Source organism: Terrapene carolina, unplaced genomic scaffold (genome assembly GCF_002925995.2).
Source record: "Terrapene carolina triunguis isolate 2854851 unplaced genomic scaffold, T_m_triunguis-2.0 Scaffold21, whole genome shotgun sequence".
In the NCBI taxonomy this organism is placed as follows: Eukaryota; Metazoa; Chordata; order Testudines; family Emydidae; genus Terrapene; species Terrapene triunguis.
In genome coordinates, this window is record NW_020664372.1 from 23,303,830 (window position 1) to 23,323,611 (window position 19,782).

Below are 19,782 nucleotides of genomic sequence, written 5' to 3' on the forward strand. Positions count from 1 at the left end.
TCACTCTGATTGACAGGGCGGGCAGGCTAATCAGAATCAGGAGACAAGGGGGGTCCTGTCCTCCGTGTGAGCTGGAATTGCCTGGGGCAGACAGAGTGGGGCCGAACTAAGGAGAAAGCAGGGGCCCAAGCTGAGCTGGGGAGCAGAGCCGTGCCAGCCAGAGGGGCCAGAAAATGAGCCCTGGGAGCAGAGTCACAGAAGCAGCCCACAGAGCAGACCTGTGCTGGAAGAAGAGCTGTAGAAATCAGAGCCAGAGGGGCCAGAGAAGCAGCCCAGGGAGCTGGAGGCAGAGCAGCAGCAGAGCTGAGGCAGAGTGGAGCTGGAGCTGAGGCGGGCTGGGGCTGGAGCAGTCCAGAGCCGGGTGTGGTGAGCAGCTGGGGAAAGCGAGGGTAATCCTGCACAGCAGGCCCAGCGCAGGGAGATGCCCCCAACCAAGACGCCTGGCAGGCCAGACTTGGAGGGGGATCATAACCCCGATGGGTGGGGGCAACGCTGGTAAGAAGGGCCCTGCCACCTAGAGCCTGAGGGCGCGTGGCCACCAACAGAGCAAGTGTCCGACCCGCAGCATCCCTGCAGTACAGCCAGGGTCTGAGAAGAAGGCCTGGTACTTGTGACAAACAGACTGAACTTCCCTTACATTCCAGAGACGCTGGTTGTGATGTCCCCATGCCAAAGAGGGGTGTTCTGTATTTTCCTTTAACCTTTCCCATTTTTTCCTTATTTTTAAAATTTGATTGCTGTGTAATAAATTGTATTTGCTTTGAACTGTATGTAATGATCAATGGGTCAGGGAAGCATCCAGTGTGGAGAGAGCATCCCGGAGTGGGGACACCCTAGCCCATGCCCTAAGTGGCCATGACAAGGCTGGGGGTCGAGCTCCCCAGGAGTCCTGGGCCCAGCCTTGTTGGGGTTATGAGGACTCTGCCACACAGGAGAGTGGAAGGGGAGCCCTCGAGGTCAGGCAGGCCTCAGGGTAAAGGAAGTGGGAGCGAGGACTCAGATCCTTTCGCTAGCCCACTTCACCGGGTAGTGTATAAGCCAGGAAAGTTCCCCACAATAGCGGGACCATTCTCCCTCTTACACTTGGACTAATATTTTATTAGAGTCCATCAAGAATTTTTCAACAAAACATTTTTCCTCAAGTTAGATTTGTCAAAACCAAAACTTTTTGCAGGGAAGAGTCAGTTTAACACATTTCCCATTTAAAAAGTCATTTGTAAAGGAAAGTTTCAAAAGTGTCAAAATACCCCATTTCAAAATTTTCCAAATGAAAAGTTCAATTTTTTGTTCAAGATCACATTTTGTTTTTAAATTTAAGTGATTTGTATTAAAAAATAAAGTTAAAAATATGAAAAGGTCAAAATTGAAACATTACATTTCAAATTGATAGAAATGAAACATTTTGTTGGCCCCAAATTTATTTATTCTAGTTTCTGAACATTTTCATGATTTTGACTTTTTCTCATCCCAATTGGGACAAAAAGCTTTTAAATCTCAAATTTTTTTCACAATGGGACAAGAATTTCCCATCAAGCTCTTTATTTCATACATTTTCAGTTATCTGGTAGTAGTTGGTATATTAGTGTTTATTGTATACATTAACACTTCAAGTTTACTTTTTGTAAGGATTAAATTATAAAATGTATTTTAGCTTTAGAAAATGGATTTCTACTCTTGGTCTAAAGAGTTGCAGCCAAATATTTCTCATTTTGAAAACTGCTTTGATTGTGGTTGCAAAATCAAACAGCTGAAGACCTCAAAGTACAGACCCTTATTCAAAGACAAGCTATTAAATTACAGAAGTTCAAAGCTAAATCTTGTTTGTCAATAAAAATTGGTAAGATGTAACACTGTGGCTAATTCAGTGTTCAAGAGGAGCCCTCTCTTGTTAATTCAGAGATGTCTGACAGAGGAATAAGAACCAGGAGTACTTGTGGCACCTTAGGGTACGTCTACACTTACTTCCTGGTTCGGCGGCAGGCAATCGATCTTCTGGGATCGATTTATCGCGTCTTGTCTAGACGCGATAAATCTATCCCGGATCGATCCCGGAAGTGCTCGCCGTCGACGCCGGTACTCCAGCTCGGCGAGAGGAGTATGCGGCATCAACGGGGGAGCCTGCCTGCCGCGTCTGGACCCGCGGTAAGTTCGGACTAAGGTACTTCGAATTCAGCTACGTTATTAATGTAGCTGAATTTGCGTACCTTAGTCCGAAGTGGGGGGTTAGTGTGGACCAGGCCTTAGAGACTAACAAATTTATTTGGGCATAAGCTTTCGTGGGCTAAAACCCACTTCATCAGATGCATGGAGTGGAAAATACAGTAGGAAGATATATATATACAGAGAAAATGAAAAAATGGGGGTTGCCATACCAACTCTAACAAGGATAATAAATTAAGGTGGACTATTATCAGCAGGAGAAAAAAAACTTTTGTAGTGATAATCAGGATGGCCCATTTCAAACAGTTGACAAGAAGGTGTGAGTAACAGTAAGGGAAAATTAGCATGGGGGAATAGTTTTTAGTTTGTGTAATGACCCATCCACTCCTAGTCCTTATTCAAGTCTAATTTAATTGTGTCCAGTTTGCACATTAATTCCAGTGCTGCAGTTTCTTGTTGGAGTCTGTTTTTTAAATTTTTTCGTTGAAGAATTGCGACTTTTAGGTCTGTAATTCAGTGTCCGGGGAGGTTGAAGTGTTCTCCGACTGGTTTTTTAATGTTATAATTCTTGATCTCTGGTTTGTGTCCATTTATTCTTTTGTGTGGAGACTGTCTGGTTTGGCCAATGTACATGGCAGAGGGGCATTGCTGGCACATGATGGCATATATCACATTGGTAGATGTGCAGGTGAATGAGCCCCTGATGGTGTGGCTGATATGGTTAGGTTCTATGATGGTGTCCCTTGAATAGATATGTGGACAGAGTTGGCAACAGGCTTTGTTGCAAGGATAGGTTCCTGGCTTAGTGTTTTTGTTCTGTGGTGTGTGGTTGCTGGTGAGTATTTGCTTCAGTTTGGGGGGCTGCCTGTAAGCAAGGACTGGCCTGTCTCCCAAGATCTGTGAGAGTGAGGGATCGTCCTTCAGGATAGGTTATAGATCCTTGATGATGCGCTGGAGAGGTTTTAGTTGGGGGCTGAAGGTGACGGCTAGTGGCGTTATGTTACTTTATTTGTTGGGCCTGTCCTGTAGTAGGTGACTTCTGGGTACTCTTCTGGCTCTGTCAATCTGTTTCTTCACTTCAGCAGGTGGGTATTGTAGTTTTTAAGAACGCTTGATAGAGATCTTGTAGGTGTTTGTCTTTGTCTGAGGGATTGGAGCAAATGCGGTTGTATCTTAGAGCTTGGCTGTAGACAGTGGATCGTGTGATGTGGCCTGGATGAAAGCTAGAGGCATGTAGGTAAGTATAGTGGTCAGTAGGTTTCCGGTATAGGGTGGTGTTTATGTGACCATCGCTTATTAGCACTGTAGTGTCCAGGAAGTGGATCTCTTGTGTGGACTGGTCCAGGCTGAGGTTGATGGTGGAATGGAAATTGTTGAAATCATGGTGGAATTCCTCAAGGGCTTCTTTTCCATGGGTCCAGATGATGAAGATGTCATCAATGTAGCACAAGTAGAGTAGAGGCGTTAGAGGACGAGAGCTGAGGAAGCGTTGTTCTAAGTCAGCCATAAAAATGTTGGCAGCAAACTGTGGGGTCATGCGGGTACCCATAGCAGTGCCGCTGACTTGAAGGTATATATTGTCCCCAAATGTGAAATAGTTGTGGGTGAGGACAAAGTCACAAAGTTCAGTCACCATGTTTGCTGTGACATTACTGGGGATGCTGTTCCTGATGGGTCGTAGTCCATCTTTGTGTGGAATGTTGGTGTAGAGAGCTTCTACATCCATGGTGCCCAGGATGGTGTTTTCTGGAAGATCACCAATGGATTGTAGCTTCCTCAGGAAGTCAGTGGTGTCTCGAAGATAGCTAGGAGTGCTGGTAGCATAGGGGCTGAGGAGAGAGTCCACATAGCCAGACAATCCTGCTGTCAGGATGCCAATGCCTGAAATGATGGGGCGTCCAGGATGACCATGTTTATGGATCTTGGATAGCAGATAGAATACCCCTGGTCAGGATTCTAGGGTTGTGACTGTGCAGATTTGTTCCTGTTCTTTTTCAGGGAGTTTCTTGAGCAGATGGTGTAGTTTCTTTTGGTAACCGTCAGTGGGATCAGAGGGTAATGGCCTGTAGAATGTGGTGTTAGAGAGCTGCCTAGACGCCTGTCATTCATATTCCAACCTATTCATGATGTCAGTTTCAAATTCCATTACTTTGTATAAGGGATGCTAAGGGTTAACCAGAAGATAATGAACAGAGAAATCACAACTTACACTGTTCCACAATAAAACAAAGGCTAGACCCATCACAGGGTTCAGTAGCAAAAAGAAAGTAAAAAAAAAAAAAAAAAATCTTAGGTTTTCTACAGTGTTGTTACCCTTACCAGCGTGGGTACTTTTATGGCACTCTATCCCAGACTGAAGAGAGAGAGGCCCGTTACATAGATGGCCTGAGGCCACTCCTCCAAGCCAACATTATTCCTGCAGAAATGTGGCAGATTTCTCAGTCCATATATGATCAGAGGGAACTAAAGTGCTAGCTTTGTTTTGGAGCAAATTTCCTATACAAAGGACACAGAAGACCTACTCTTTTGTCCCTGGCTGTTTCTGAGGATTTGTTTGGAGTGTAGGGTGAGAGGCTGCCACCTTTAACACTTTCATATGTACCTCAGAAAAACTGGAAATATTTCCTTCAGTCGCCCCCACTCACCTGCCCAGAATAGTAGCATAGGGGCTCGTTAGTTGGTGATGAGGAACAAACATTGTGTGTAGCTGTGTGTTTTTAGATGGCAGCATTTTATTGTCATCTCACAAGAAAAGTGGTGTCTCTAAATCAGCGATTCTCAAACTGTGGGTCAGGATCCCAAAGTGGGTTGTGACCCTGTTTTAATGGGGTCTCCAGGGCTGGCGTTAGACTGACTGGGATCCGGAGCGAAAGCCAAAGCCTGAGCCCCACCACCTTGGCTTAGGCTTCAGGTTACAGGCACCCTGCCTGGGGATGAAGCCCTTTGGCTTTGGCCTCCCCGACCCTGGGCGGCGGGGCTTGGGCAGGCTCAGGCTTTGGTTCCCCCTCATGTGGTCGTGTAGTAATTTTTGTTATCAGAAGGGAGTCATGGTGCAATGAAATTTGAGAACCCCTGCTCTAAATTAAACATTTTTAATTCAAAACATCTGAAATAGTGGGATAAGTGGGTGTTGTACAGAAGTTATTTTTCCAGCAGATAATGTTGTCTCATCCCCAGACCTCCCTGTTCAAGCTGTGCTCTCAGCTGATAGCATGAACCATCTCCAAGGCTAAAATTGGGAAGGGGGCAGGGTTGAAAGGTGGTCGTACTTCTCTAAGTTCTACCCATGCGAGCTGCCAGAGTGAGGAATGGGTTCAGATGTTGTGCAGATGTTCAGACATGATTGTGCATGCTGTCAGTGCTCCGCTGGGTTCCAGGCGGGGCTTGGCTCTCCCTTGGTTAGTCTTAGATGCTCCACTATGCTTTGCTAAGTCACTTGGGCTTTGACTGCAGGGAAGTTGGTGTTATCTCCAAAATGTCACCCACTCATGGTGCCAAAATAAGATATTCTGGTGCAGATCTATGATCCTCTCCTTCCTTACTTCCTTTCATGAGCAATAAAATAATTCAAATGCCCAGAGATGATGATTTAAATGTCAACATTATTAACTCACACCTCATGGTGCAGTTCTCATCACTGAACTATTTTTCTAGACTCAGGAAGATGTTGTTTCATTAGTTACGCTTGGTTCACATTTTCAAGGTTTTCTTTGCAATCATAACAGCTAGAGACTTACTATTAAAACTATTATATATTATTATTATTACACCTCTGAGATTCTGAAGCACAAAATTGCAGCGTGGGAGAGGAGTCAATATGCTACACCACTGCATAATGGCCCAGTTTGAACCCTACCCATCTCCATTAACTAGTCACCTTTGCTTCCTCACCTAAACAGGATAATAGAGTTCTCATGTGTATCGTATAAAAATCAACTGCCTGTCTGTCAATCACTAGTGAAACATCCCAGCCCTAAATTAATTTGATCAGACAACAAAAAAGACACTCTCTTCCTTCAGCCTTCTGCCTAAACATCTATAACCCCCTCTTGGAGGCCCTGTGGTACTGCAAATTACTTCTTTCCATTGTAATTCCTCCTTAGGTAGCCCTCACTTTTATATTTCCCTCCATGACCACAAAGACTTTGGAGGGTCCCAACTTCTTTTTCCTCTTTTAAAAAACTCCTTTTGCTTCAAGTATGGTACTCACCCTCAGTAGTACCCACTGATGCTATTGCTCTATTCGTCTGCCAGTCTACCGTGCATGAGTTCCTTAAGTCATCTTTAATTTTAACTATATCAAAGCAGTACAAATCATGTAACGCTGAAATGCCTCTTAGAGCATGAATTCGTCCAATGCATTTGACTCCTCCTCATTTTCAATTTCATCCTGTGAATACTGAGAATCTGGGTCAAAAACAGCACAAATACTACATCTCCCTGCCTTAAAGTCTGTTCTGATTGGTGTCTAAAAAGACCAGTAGGAAACCCAAACTGGATCTGCCTCCAAGCAACTTACCAGTTGACAGTTTCTTACCTGCTTTGCTGTCATGGTTGCGTCAAGTGCAGGAAAAAAATCAGGAAACAGATTTATGTTGTGTTGGAAGTTGTTGGTGCATACGAGTCATGCAGTTGGACTCTCACTGCACAAATTTGCTAAAGGAAATATCAATTTGCACAATGTGTGCATATAAAATATATACAATTATATATATGTATACACACACCCAAAAGTCTATGCTCTAACCTAATTTGAAAAACTAAATTTTTTTCCTTCTTTCTATTAAAACACAATTTAGTATTACAATAGGTTAGATCCTAACAAGTTAGTTTAGAAATGTCCAACTGCAATATGACTTTATAAATTAAAATTGTAAATTAATCTTAATATGAAAGTCATCATTTATAATTGTTAATACTTTTTGAATACAGACTAGTATTTTTTAAAATTAAAGGGACACTGTCAACTTTAAAAATCACTTTCTGTCGGAAGATTTTCAATAGGGGAATATTTATAACCCCCCCAAAAAAGGAAAGCGGTTGTAAAATCACAAATTTAGCAGATGAAAGGTCTAATATCTCAATCTCCTTTTTCTCTCTCTTTCTTTTTTTATTTCATTGACTAGATTTCATGCTGATGGCATGCCTTTTAAAACTCTTACTTTTTTTGATTAATTCTTATCCAGCAAAAATATGAAGTTGATATAATTGGGGTATTTTTTTGATATGAGACCAGGGTTCCTTACAAGTAAATTTTGCAGTCTGCTCCATGAAAATCATGTTTAAGATATTTTCAATTCATACTAAGTAGTTATCATGGTTTTGGTAAGAACCTATTTTTCTGTCAGATTGCTAGGATTAACTATAAATTAGCAATTAAAAAATGGTAAAAGAAAATGTACCCTACATTCTCCAGTTAAAGAATTCTACTGTACTATGCTGTTACTTAAAAGATTCAAGCATGACCACTAGGTGGCAATACTGTTTTAGGGCTTAGTTCTGGCGACATTGAAACACAAATAATAGTTGCACTTCTATTTCAGGTTCACTACCTAGAAGAAACAATGTTTTAAAGGTAAACTGATATCTATATTAGGTTTTAATTAGCTCTTTCAGCCTTCCACTCCCCATTTGCCTTTACACATTGCTTCAAACCTTTGCAAATAAGATAATAAAATGCTCTATTCGTACTGATTTTACAGAAAGGATGCTTATAGAAATTTTTCTCTACCTCCGTCAAACCACAGCATAGGAATGTAAAAATTATTGGTGGAGGATTAGACTGACAGCTTATAAAGTCACATAGTGAGTAAGGTGGCTGGGCACAGGTATTTAGACTCTACAAGTACGGTATGTATCTTGTTTTAAAAAAACTCAATTTTTTCCCCTGCAAGTGTGGAGTTTTTATATATGCACACTATACATATAACCCTGTGGTTTACAAATTCCGAACATTGTTCTTCAGATGTTATCTCTGTGCTGCTTTAGTATGAGTGCCTTTGTATGTGTCCCTGTGCAGGTATCCTATATCTAATCTTAGTATCTCGATGGTAATTTAAGGTATGTTTGCACTGAAAAATGTCAGGCTCAGAGCAAAAGCAGAAGAGATTCAGTTACATATAGTGGCTGATAAGAATAGGGATTAAGTCAATTCTTAGTAAATATACATAGCATACAAACTGAATAGCAGGAAATAGATTTCCACAGAATAACTGTTGTGCTAATGTGTTACTCATAGACTTTAAGGTCAGAAGGGACCATTATGATCATCTAGTCTGACCTCCTGCACAACACAGGCCACAGAATCTCACCCACCCGCTCCTGTAACAAACCCTTAACCTATGTCTGAGTTATTGAAGTCCTCAAATCGTGGTTTAAAGACCTCAAGGTGCAGAGAATCCTCCAGCAAGTGACCCGTGCCCCACGCTGCAGAGGAAGGAGAAAAACCTCCAGGGCCTCTGCCAATCTGCCCTGGAGGAAAATTCCTTCCCGACCCCAAATATGGAGATCAGTTAAACCCTGAGCATGTGGGCAAGACTCACTAGCCAGCACCCAGGAAAGAATTCTCTGTAGTAACTCAGATCCCACCCCATCTAACATCCCATCACAGATCATTGGGCATATTTACCTGCAGAGGTGAAAGTAAGCTGGTCCGGTCCGGTCTGGTACAGCGTACCGGCAAGAGCCAGTACACCGTGCCGGACTGCACCGGCTTCCGCGGCGGGGATTTAAAGAGCTCTGGGAGGGGAGCCAGAGCCCTTTAAATCGCGCCCGCAGCTCCAGCGGCCGGGCTGGGGCCGGGATTTAAAGGGACCGGAGCTCCTGCCGCCGCAGTGAGCCCCGAGCCCTTTAAATCCCCCCCGTAGCTCCGGCAGCCGGAACTGCAGAGGAGATTTAAAGGGCCCGGAGCTCCACGGCGGCCGGAGCCCCGGGCCCTTTAATTTGCCCCTGAGCCCCGAGGGCTCCCAGCCACCTCTGCAACTGGGAGCCCCGGGTTGATTTAAAGGCCTTGGGGCTCCCAGCCACAGCCGGTGCCCCAGGGCCTTTAAATATTGAGAGGCCCCGCCTCTTCCGGTTGAGGCCACGCCTCTTCCGGATGAGGCCACGCCCCCTCAGGACTCCGGCAGTACCAGTAAGTCCTCTAAGTTACTTTCACCCTGTTTACCTGCTAATAATCAAAGATCAATTAATTGCCAAAATTAGGCTATCCCATCATACCTTTCCCTCCATAAATTTATCAAGCTTAGTCTTGAAGCCAGATGTCTTTTGCCCCCACTACTCCCCTTGGAAGGCTGTTCCAGAACTTCACTCCTCTAATGGTTAGAAACCTTCGTCTAATTTCAAGTCTAAACTTCCTAATGTCCCAGTTTATATCCATTTGTTCTTGTGTCCACATTAGTACTAAGCTTAAATAATTCCTCTCCCTCCCTGATATTTATCCCTCTGATATATTTATAAAGAGCAATCATATCTTTCCTCAGCCTTCTTTTGGTTAGGCTAAACAAGCCAAGCTCTTTGAGTCTCCTATCATAAGACAGGTTTTCCATTCCTCGGATCATCCTAGTAGCCCTTCTCTGTACCCGTTCCAGTTTGAATTCATCCTTCTTACACATGGGAGACCAGAACTGCACACAGTATTCCAGATGAGGTCTCACCAGTGCCTTGTATAACGGTACTAACACCTCCTTAACTGATTACACATTTTATTAGTATATTATGACATATGAGGCAAATGAATGAAATACAGAAAAAGTTTATTGTGCCTAAAATTTTGTATACTCTTTACTATGTTGTTTTAAATTAATTTGCAACAGGATCATTTTTAATTTAAAAAAAAAAAACACTTGGGCTGAAGCAGACCAATTGAAATACAAAGGTTTTGTACAGGTTGATATTGAGGCGCTATTATAGACAAGAGCTCCCTCTTATCCACCAAAACATGTTCCAAAGAGCTATTTGGAGCGGTTGAATCTCTTCCTGGACTACCTGAAGTCCACAGCAGGATCTAGCACAGGAGTGGGCAAACTTTTTGGCCTGAGGGCCACATCGAGGTTCCAAAACTGTATGGAGGGCCGGGTAGGGAAGGCTGTGCCTCCCCAAACAGCCTGGCTCTCGTCCCCTATCCGCCCCCTCCCACTTCCCACCCTCAGACTGCCCCCCTCATTCCTCAGAACCCCCGACCCATCCAACCCCCTGCTCCTTGTCCCCTGACCGCCCCCTCCCGGGACCTCCCACCCCTAACCACCCCCTGGGAACCCCACCCAGTATTCAAGCCCCCCTGCTCCCAGTCCCCTGACTGCCCTGACCCCTATCCACACCCCTGCCCCCTGACAGGCCCCCCGGGACTCCCACGCCTATCCACCCCTGTTCCCCGTCCCCTGACCTCCCCCCGAACCTCCACCCCATCCAACTGCCCCCTGCTCCCTGTCCCCTAGACTGCCCCCTGGGACCTCCTGCCCCTTATCCAACCCCCCCACTCCTCGCTCCCTTACCATGCTGCTCAGAGCAGCATGTCTGGTAGCCTCACCGCCTGGCAGGAGCTTGCAGCCCCGCCACCCAGAGCACTGGCGGCACGGCAAGCTGAGGCTGCAGGGAAGGGGAGACAGCAGGGGACGGGCAGGGGCTAGCTTCCCCGGCCGGGAGCTCAAGGGCCAGGCAGGATGGTCCCGCAGGCCAGATATGGCCCACAGGCCATAGGCTACATCTTCACTGCGGGGGGGGGGGTCGATTTAAGATACGCAAATTCAGCCACGCGAATAGCGTAGCTGAATTCGACGTATCCAAGCCGACTTACCCCGCTGTGAGGATGGCGGCAAATCGACCTCCGCGGCTCCCCCGTCGACGGCGCTTACTCCTACCTGCGCTGATGGAGTACAAGCATCGATTTGGGGATCAATTGTCGCGTCCCGACGAGACGCGATAATTCGATCCCCGAGAGATCAATTTCTACCCGCCAATTCAGGCGGGTAGTGAAGACGTAGCCGTAGTTAGCCCACCTCTGATCTAGCACCACTCACTACAAGGAGGTTTTGTTCTCTTTCTCCATAAAGATCAACTGCAATGGAGCAAAACACAGAACTTTCACAGCTAGGACCATGGGACTCATTCCTACAAGAGACACAGAGGAGCAACTACCTCTATCAGAATTCAATGGAAAACACATTTCTTCAACTTAGCTTTCCTCCACTAAGTTCTTTACATATGTACACACACACACACACACACACACACAGAGGCACACAACATACCAAGTTATTCACAAAATCCATACACTAATCAATCTCTCTCTTCTAAGGAGTGGGAGGGAAAGAGAGAGAGAGAGAGAGAGAGAGAGAGATGGTGATTTCTCATTTATGCATTTCAGTAGTTGGGAGGAGTTAGTTGCTATGCAGATGGAGACTGGATAAGTACCTCATTAGATATTTTCTGCTTTCCCGTGTGAAATCTATAACTTCTGGACATGGAAGATAAATGACTAGAATGCAAAAAGTTTACCATATAAGTATCAAAATGTAAACCTCCCAGTCTTTTACTTAACTGACACTGAACTGCTATTGTGTGGTATAGGAAATTGATCCCTCCTCACTCAGGGAAGCATTTAACATAATTATTAGTTCATTATTATAGAGGCATTTACTGTGGCTCCTTAGTTAGGGTTATGTCCTGAGATGGGCTTAACATGGGTCATAATTTTAAATGCCTGTTTTTCTTTACATGTAGGTAGCCCTTCAGTGTGAAATTTCACCCAGTGTTAGCGTTTATGCCCTTTCAATTTTCCAAGTATTGTTTGTTTGATTTCTTTTCATAAACTTTTAATAAGATCTGTTTGAATTTGGTCTGCTGTTGAAATTTGTCCATGTCAGGTTGATCCTTTCCCCCCACTTTTTTATCAACTGATATATTCTAAAAAACTTTGCCTCTCTGCATACAAATGGACATACAAAAGAACCTTGAGTAGATCTGGTACACTCTGTAGTCTTTGAGTAGAAATTGTTAGAAATTAAATGCCTTTTTTTGCTGTTATTCAACCACTGAAAACTTATGCACCCTGAGTACCCAGTGCATAACATCATAAAAGCTGCATTCTTCTGTCGAATTTTATTCAACAACAAGACGTTTTATTTTCAACTTCTGACAAAGGAGATTTTAGTTGTCAAAGAAGTGCAGCTGCTGATGGATAATGTCTTTTTTTCCATCAGCTCACACACTTTTCCTCCTAGGCAGAGGATGGGAGAAAGGACAAACCACAAGTAACAGATGTTAGTTACATTGATCAAGTCATTTCTGAAGGTGTTCAGATACCCCAATTATGAGAGCAATAAAAGAACTTGAGTTGGATAAAATAGCATAGCTAGAGGAGAGCAACAAAAATGATCAAAGGTTTAGAAAACGTGGTCTAGGAAGAAAAGTTAAAAAAACCTGTTTTTGTTTAGTCTTGAGAAAAGAAGACTGAGTGTGAACCCAGTCACAGTCTTCAAATATGTAAAAGGCTGTTAGAAAGAGGACAGTTATCGATTGTTCTCCATGTCTTCTGAGGGTAGGACAAGAAGTAATGGGCTTAATTGGCAGCAAGAGAGATTTAGGTTTAGGAAAACTGTCTAACTATAAGAGTAGTTAAGCTCTGGAATAGGCTTCCAAGGGAGGTTATGGAATTTCAAGGGAGGTTTTTAAGAATAGGCTGGATAAACACCTGCCAGGGATGTTCTTGGTTTACTTGGTCCTGCCTCAGCACAGGAGAGTGGACTTGATGGCTTCTCAAGGTTCTTTCCAGCCCTACACTTCTATGATGCTATACTTCCGTGGCACAGCTTCAGAACCAACCTCCAGGGTCCCAGGGTCCTTTGTCGAGTCCCCCACAAGGCATTTGTAGACACCATAGGAAATTAATACACACCTCTAGTGATGACAGCTTTTCATCATGTCCTCTATCAAACTACCCTATTCCAAGATACAAAAGATCTACAACTATTAGTGCTGGAAGGGCGTAGTTTGGTAAACGGAAGTGTGCAGGAGGCCTGCAGAATTGAGAGGTTATGCTGCATGCTCTTTGGTGTATGGTCGTTGTGGTAATGGTAAGAAGTATGTCTGTGGGTGGAGTAGAGGATATGTAGGGTTGAATGGTGTAACATTTTTTGGGTTTGTGGGTTTATGTCAGGTATGTTGTGCACATAGCCATCTTGACTGCTTCTCAGCAAAGTGTTTTTGCGTTACATCTTTACAAATGAAAAAGGAAGACCCAGCATGCATCCCAAAGCTTGTACAATCTAAACAGCTGGCTCTTGAAATTTGTGCCTTTTCTCAGAGTATTTTACAGTCTAAAAACAGAATGATTTATGGAACTGATCCAAAGCCAATCTTTCCATAGATTTCAGTGAGCTTTGAATCAAGCCCTAGGATTATATTGTGATTACCCTGGGATAATCTTTATATTTACAATAGGACAGGACAATTAATTGTGTTATCACACCATTATGTTACTTAATGTGGCCAATTTAGTACCTTGAACACTTGACATGTAGTATATGTAGTATAGCGCCCCAGTGGCCTAACGGATAAGGCATTGGCTTCCTAAACCAGAGATTGTGGGGTCATGTCCCATCTGGGGTAAAAAATTCCTATCCCTTTCCTTTTGTCTGTTTGAATCTGAGCTCTTTGGGGCAGAATAAATAATAAATAGGTGTTGTGACGTTATTGACATAAACTCTGATCATATAGAACATTGTTGCAACCACTGTTATATATTTGCAGCAAATATTGTACAAAGGTTGTCAGGTGAGGTGTCTATGGAAAGGTTATGATTTGCTGGTTATGATTATGCTATCTGTATGTGTGTATCATTTTTGTAGTTGAAGTTATGAATATTTGTTATGTACTTGTATCTCTATGTGTTTTGATTCTAAGTAGACTCAGTGAAGCATTTGGTCAGCTTCTTGAGAAAGGACTATTCTCAGTAAGGGCCCAATCAAGAAACACTTAACTGATAATGAACTTTGGGAGACGCCAATCCATATCTGAGCTTTCCTGGGAACGTTCAAACTAACATGTAAACAATGGTGTCGGCCTGTAAAGAACTGAGTCACGCATGGACATGTGACTTACCCATGTGACTCCAAACTCCATCTTGTAGCTGTGATTCTGCACAGGAAAAAAAGGGGTTTCCACCCACAAGAGAGAGAATATAAAAGGCCAAGGAAACCCGTCCATTTTGTCTTCAGCTGGCTCAAAAGATAGCCTCTGCACCCCAAAGAGATGCCTGAAAGAAACTTGAACAAAGGACAGTAACTATGGGGGTGTGAGTGATTGCTGCACCCAGACTAGGAAGGAGTCTAGTCTGTGAAAGAAGCTTATTGGAACATCTCTGAGGGTGAGATTTACCTGCATTTAGTTTCCTACTGTATTAGGCTTAGACTTGTGTGTGTGTGTTTTTTTTTTGGCTTGGTAATTTACTTTGTTCTGTCTGTTATTACTTGGAACCACTTAAATCCTACTTTTTATATTTAATAAAATCACTTTTTGCTTAGTAATTAACCCAGAGCAAGTATTAATACCTGGGGGAGTAAACAGCTGTGCATATCTCTCTATCAGTGTTATAGAAGGTGAACAATTTATGAGTTTACCCTATATGAGCTTTATACAGAGTTGTGGAAGCAGAGAAAAACAGATTTATTTGGGGTTGGACCCCATTGGGAACTGGGTATCTGGGTGCTGGAGACAGGAGCACTTCTTAAGCTGTTTTCAGTTAAGTCTGCAGCTTGTGGGGGACATGGTTTAGACCTCGGTCTGTGTTTACAGCAGGCTAGTGTGTCTGGCTCAACAAGACAGGGTACTGAAGTTCCAAGCTGCCAGGGAAAACGGGCTCAGAGGTGGTTCCAGCACATCAGGTGGCAGTCCCAAGGGGGTTTCTGTGACCCAACCCATCACAGGTGTGTTGTAATCTCATAAGTGTTTGCTCCAAAACAGGGCATTCAGCTGTAACAAAACTCCAATGACTCCATCAGCAAGGTACAAAACACAGAGGAAAGTGCTGTCCTTACCTCACTGATTTTACGAGCTGAGGGCTCAGTCTTGCAAGGTGCTGTTAGCTTCACTTCCCGTTGACTTCAGTGAGAATAGAGAGTGCCCCTTGCACAGGGTAATCATCACCTCGGTTTGGTTTGGTTCGTCATTTAGACCATGATCCTCTTAGGTGCTGATTGCAATTTAAAAAAAAAAGTGTAATAGTGCTTCTAATTTAAAGGGATTAAATTTAGTAGGTTCAGTGGAAGAAGTGCATTCTAAGGAGGATTTTTGTGCAAGAGCAATACGTGGACATCAGATCTAACTACTGTTCCAACAACTGAAATCATTTTAAGAACACCTGGAAGCTTTATTACATGCAAAAATAAAGTTTGCAATTCACAAAACAACGTTTTTATTTGAAGAAGAAAATGCAATGAAGAACAGAGCCAGTCTGAAAGGCAAGGCTTCTTTGGGGAGGAGGGGCGGAAATATTATCTTGCTCATCACTAAGAATCATGAGGCAAAAGTCTTGTTTGACAAAGCAAAGTGTGTGTGTGAGGTTTTCCAAGAATTTTTAAGACTCTTTATTCCCTCAGGCTTCTTATAGTGTGTGTGTGTATGAGAGAAAATGTGCACATTGTTTTGTGCTCTGTTGTACCCAACTATTTGAATGGATTTTCAAAGTAATTTAGACACTGGATCTTACACAGAATCTGACATTTCTAATGTAAAGTCTTGAAAAGCAGCTAGACATATACATTTTTAAAATATTGATGTTTGATAAAAATTGTAATGTTACCCTTCCACCTCCTCAGGAGAATGGCCATAAATTAACTCTATGGAGGAACTTCAAAGATCTCAATCACCCTCCTCCTTAAAAAGGTTAAAGACAGGCAATGTGCAAAGCATACACTGCTACCTATCCTCCTTTGTTCAGATTCTGAGATTGGGCCAAAGTCTTTCTAGGGAGCTTATCCTCATAATGGGCATTTTAACTGGATTAGTTTAGTCTTGGGAAAAGAAGACTGAGCGGAGACCTGATAACAGTCTTCAGATATGTTAAAAGGCGGTCATAAAGAGCACAGCGATCAGTTGTCTTCCATGTCCACTGAAGGTTGGACAAGAAGTAATCTGTTTAATCTGCAGCAAGGGAGATTGAGGTTAGACATTAGGAAAAACTTTCAACTATAAGGATAGTTAAGCACTGGAAGAGGTTACTAGGGAGGTTGTGGAATCTCCATCACTGGAGTTTTTTAAGAACAGGTTAGACAAACTTCCGTCGGGGTGGTCTAGGTATACTCAGTGTGGGCTGGCCTCACCAAGTCACTTCCAGACCTACATTTTTATTATTCTACTGTCAATGATTATATACATCTAGAACCATATGTAACCCATAAACTCTTTGTCTCTATCTCTTTGTCATGACTCTCATTTGCAAAGACATCTATAGCTTAAAATAGCTTCCAGCAAAATTAGCGGGCCGGTTTTACATCAAACAGAATGGAAAGTTCTGTTTGTGGATTCTGTAAGGTGAGCTCCTATCTCTGATGGATCCGTGACCCCAAATAATTGATAAAATCTACATTCTTCAGAGTATTGCACTATGTTACCTCCTATCACATATGGTTTGTCCAGAATAACTTGAGACAATGAAACTGCTTTGGACCATTTTGAATGGGGCAGAAATAGGGACCTATTTTTTTCTGAAAACCTTTAAGTTTTGTTAAAATATTCCACACTTGACAATCCAACATATGCTTAGCCCTTAATCTTCAAAATAAATTTACAATCTTAAATTTGAAAGTAGAATGAAAACATTTAGCTCCCCTCATGTCCAAACTTCTTTTTTTAGCAGCTCACCACTGCTAATTATTAGATTACATTCACTTGTTACAGGAATTGTTGTGGCCAGTTGCAGTTCTGTTTTGTCTTTTTCCACAGTACAGACATATCAAGTCACTAGATCATCTGAGAAATTTTTGAGTCAGTTTCAGTTTTAAAATGTATTGTAGATACTCTGGGATTATACAGATGAGGTCAGACTTTTGAAAGAGGGACATTCCTGCTACTGATTTTAACCATCTCCCAGGGTCCAGTGGATGCTAATAAGTAAAATTTCAATCACAAGACAGGAAAATGGAAGACTGGCTTCATGTCAAATATCTGTAGAACACTGGGTGTGATTACTTGTTTCATAGTACTGCTTCATCACTTTAATTTAACTGGATTAATACCCGAATATTTACTATTTCAGAGCATCATTCCAGATTTAACAAACATACAAACTTTTGACCATTTTCAAGAAGCTGTGCTCTATATAAAGCACAGTTTTGTGCGTGCCATTTCCAAAGGACTGTGAATATGTTTTAATTGTTTATTTTAACGACTACTGAGAAGATGAGGCTCTCACTCTGTCCATTTGTTTGTACAGTTTGTACATCTACTGAATTCCAAGCCATAAACTTCTATAAGAAATACATGTTCAAATTGTAATGAATTTCTAATACCATACTGTTGTAACAAGTTTCAGAAATCATAAAATGGTGACTGCTCAGACTTCTGATATTGTGTGTTTGTGTGTGCGTAAAAATATGTATCTTGGTCTAAGACCTTGTCGATACCCAGCTCTTTTCTTAAGACTTCCACCCTTCTCCTGCCACTGGGTCAGCTCCATTGAATGGTGGGAATATAAGTGTGGAAGAGGTGCTGGTGGTTTTACTACCATGTCATCTTGTTCTGGCGAGTGTTAGATGATACAGTGGCAAAGACACCAGCAACTTGTCTATTCTTATGCTCCCACCTTTGCTGCCACCTATGGAATTTCTCCAGTGCAACAATGGGTAATTTTAAGATAAGAGCTCTGAGTACACATGGACAAATTGAAAACGTTATAGCTAAGCTGAGGATGAGCAAACTCCTTGGTTGTGGCTGTTGCTATTGCTCTCTGAATATGACTTTCCAGTGGAGGAGGATGGAGCTGAGCCACTGGTTTTAAATAGTCTCAGGAGTCTTCTCTTATACCCTCTAAATGCAAAGAAGTAAATTATTGGATCAATGCAACAGTTCATGTTCATAAAAGCCACTGTGATTTGAAGAGACATCTTGAAGGCTTTCTGTGCTGAGCAAGATGGCTGGTACAGTATCTTTCTGATCATGAACTGAATGATATTTAAATGGTAAGGACTAAAGCAGATCACAACTGCAAGGAGCACAACCAGTATGATTGTGAAAGCCTTTCTGTGGTGCCCATTCTTATCCGTCAGAGGGTTTTCTCTGGCTGCTCTGCATAGTTTTAGGTTGATCTGCACATAACAAACTAATATAATCCCCACTGGTAGGCAGAATCCAATCATGCAAGCGCCCAGAAGGATAAATGGCAGCTTAGGAATTTCTTCAAAGTTGAAATATTCCATGCAGGTCAGCTTATCTCCTATCTTCTTGGTCATGGGCCTGAAGAGCAATGATATTGTCTGCAGGAACACAATGAACCATATCAGCATGCAGATATACTTCACTCGGCTCACTTTTCTAAATCTGCCAAGCCGTCGAGTGTGGACCACGGCGATGTAGCGGTCGACACTCACACATGTCATAAAGTAGATGCCCACATAGGTGTTCATGTAAAAGATGAATGCCGTCACCCTGCAGAACCAGTCTCCAAAAGGCCAGTTGAATTCTAAGATGTAATAAGTAATTCTTCCAGGCAGAGCAAGTGTGAAAAGGGCATCTGACACAGCAAGGTTGATTAAGTAGAGATCAGTTGAGTTGATTTTCTTCCCTCGGTGGAAGGTGACATAAAGGGCAAGGACGTTTCCACAAGAGCCAAAGACCAGCAGAACAGTGTAAAAGAATGAAAAAATTACTTTTGATGCAAAGTGGTGGTTATACACGTCGCAGCTGCTGTCATTGCTGTAAGTGAAGACAGTTAGCTGAGATGCAGCAGTAGCAGCACTGGCAGCCATTCTGTGGACTTCTCCTTGGCAGAAGAAAAGACATGACATTAGCAGCTTACTAATAATGTGCACTATCTGTTTTGACAGATAACAAAACTACTTAGGCTTTGCACTTTAGTAGACTCTCATACTAAAAGAAGTGAGAGTTCTCATTTGAACAGCGAATTTCCACACGCTGAGTACGTTCTGAGCCATGATGAGCAGGTTTAGTCATTTGGGAAACTCAGTTCCTAGTGATCTTAGTGTAACATTCTGAACAAAGACTGTGACTTTTTTTTTTTTTCTTCAAAACTCTTTATCTGGGAAACCAATAGCAGGGGGTGTTGTGTCATAGTGTGTCAGAAATTGTTGCTGCCTGTTAAACATGTTTGGTGGACGAGACATGGTATCATTATAGAGAGGGAGATGTGGAATTTCAAATAGAAAATTACATGATAGAGGAGGGGAAATTTAGAAGGGGAAGGTCAATAAAATATAACTTTCTTTCATTTTGACAGCCTGTGCCAGAAAAGGGAGCAAGGAGAAAAATATCCATTTGAAGAACCATATCTCTACAGAGGGGTAGCCGTGTTAGTCTGAATCTGTAAAAAGCAACAGAGGGTCCTGTGGCACCTTTGAGACTAACAGAAGTATTGGGAGCATAAGCTTTCGTGGGTAAGAACCTCACTTC

The 19,782-nt window shown here is 42.7% G+C and overlaps 1 protein-coding gene across 1 annotated transcript; it reads right to left on the minus strand.

Annotated features, from left to right (window-relative positions):
• Positions 1 to 18,053: 18,053 nt before the first annotated feature.
• Positions 18,054 to 19,121, minus strand: LOC112114275 (G-protein coupled receptor 183-like). The gene has a single exon (XM_024210914.2). The coding sequence runs from the start codon at positions 19,119 to 19,121 to the stop codon at positions 18,054 to 18,056; it is 1,068 nt and encodes a 355-aa protein (XP_024066682.2).
• Positions 19,122 to 19,782: the final 661 nt, after the last annotated feature.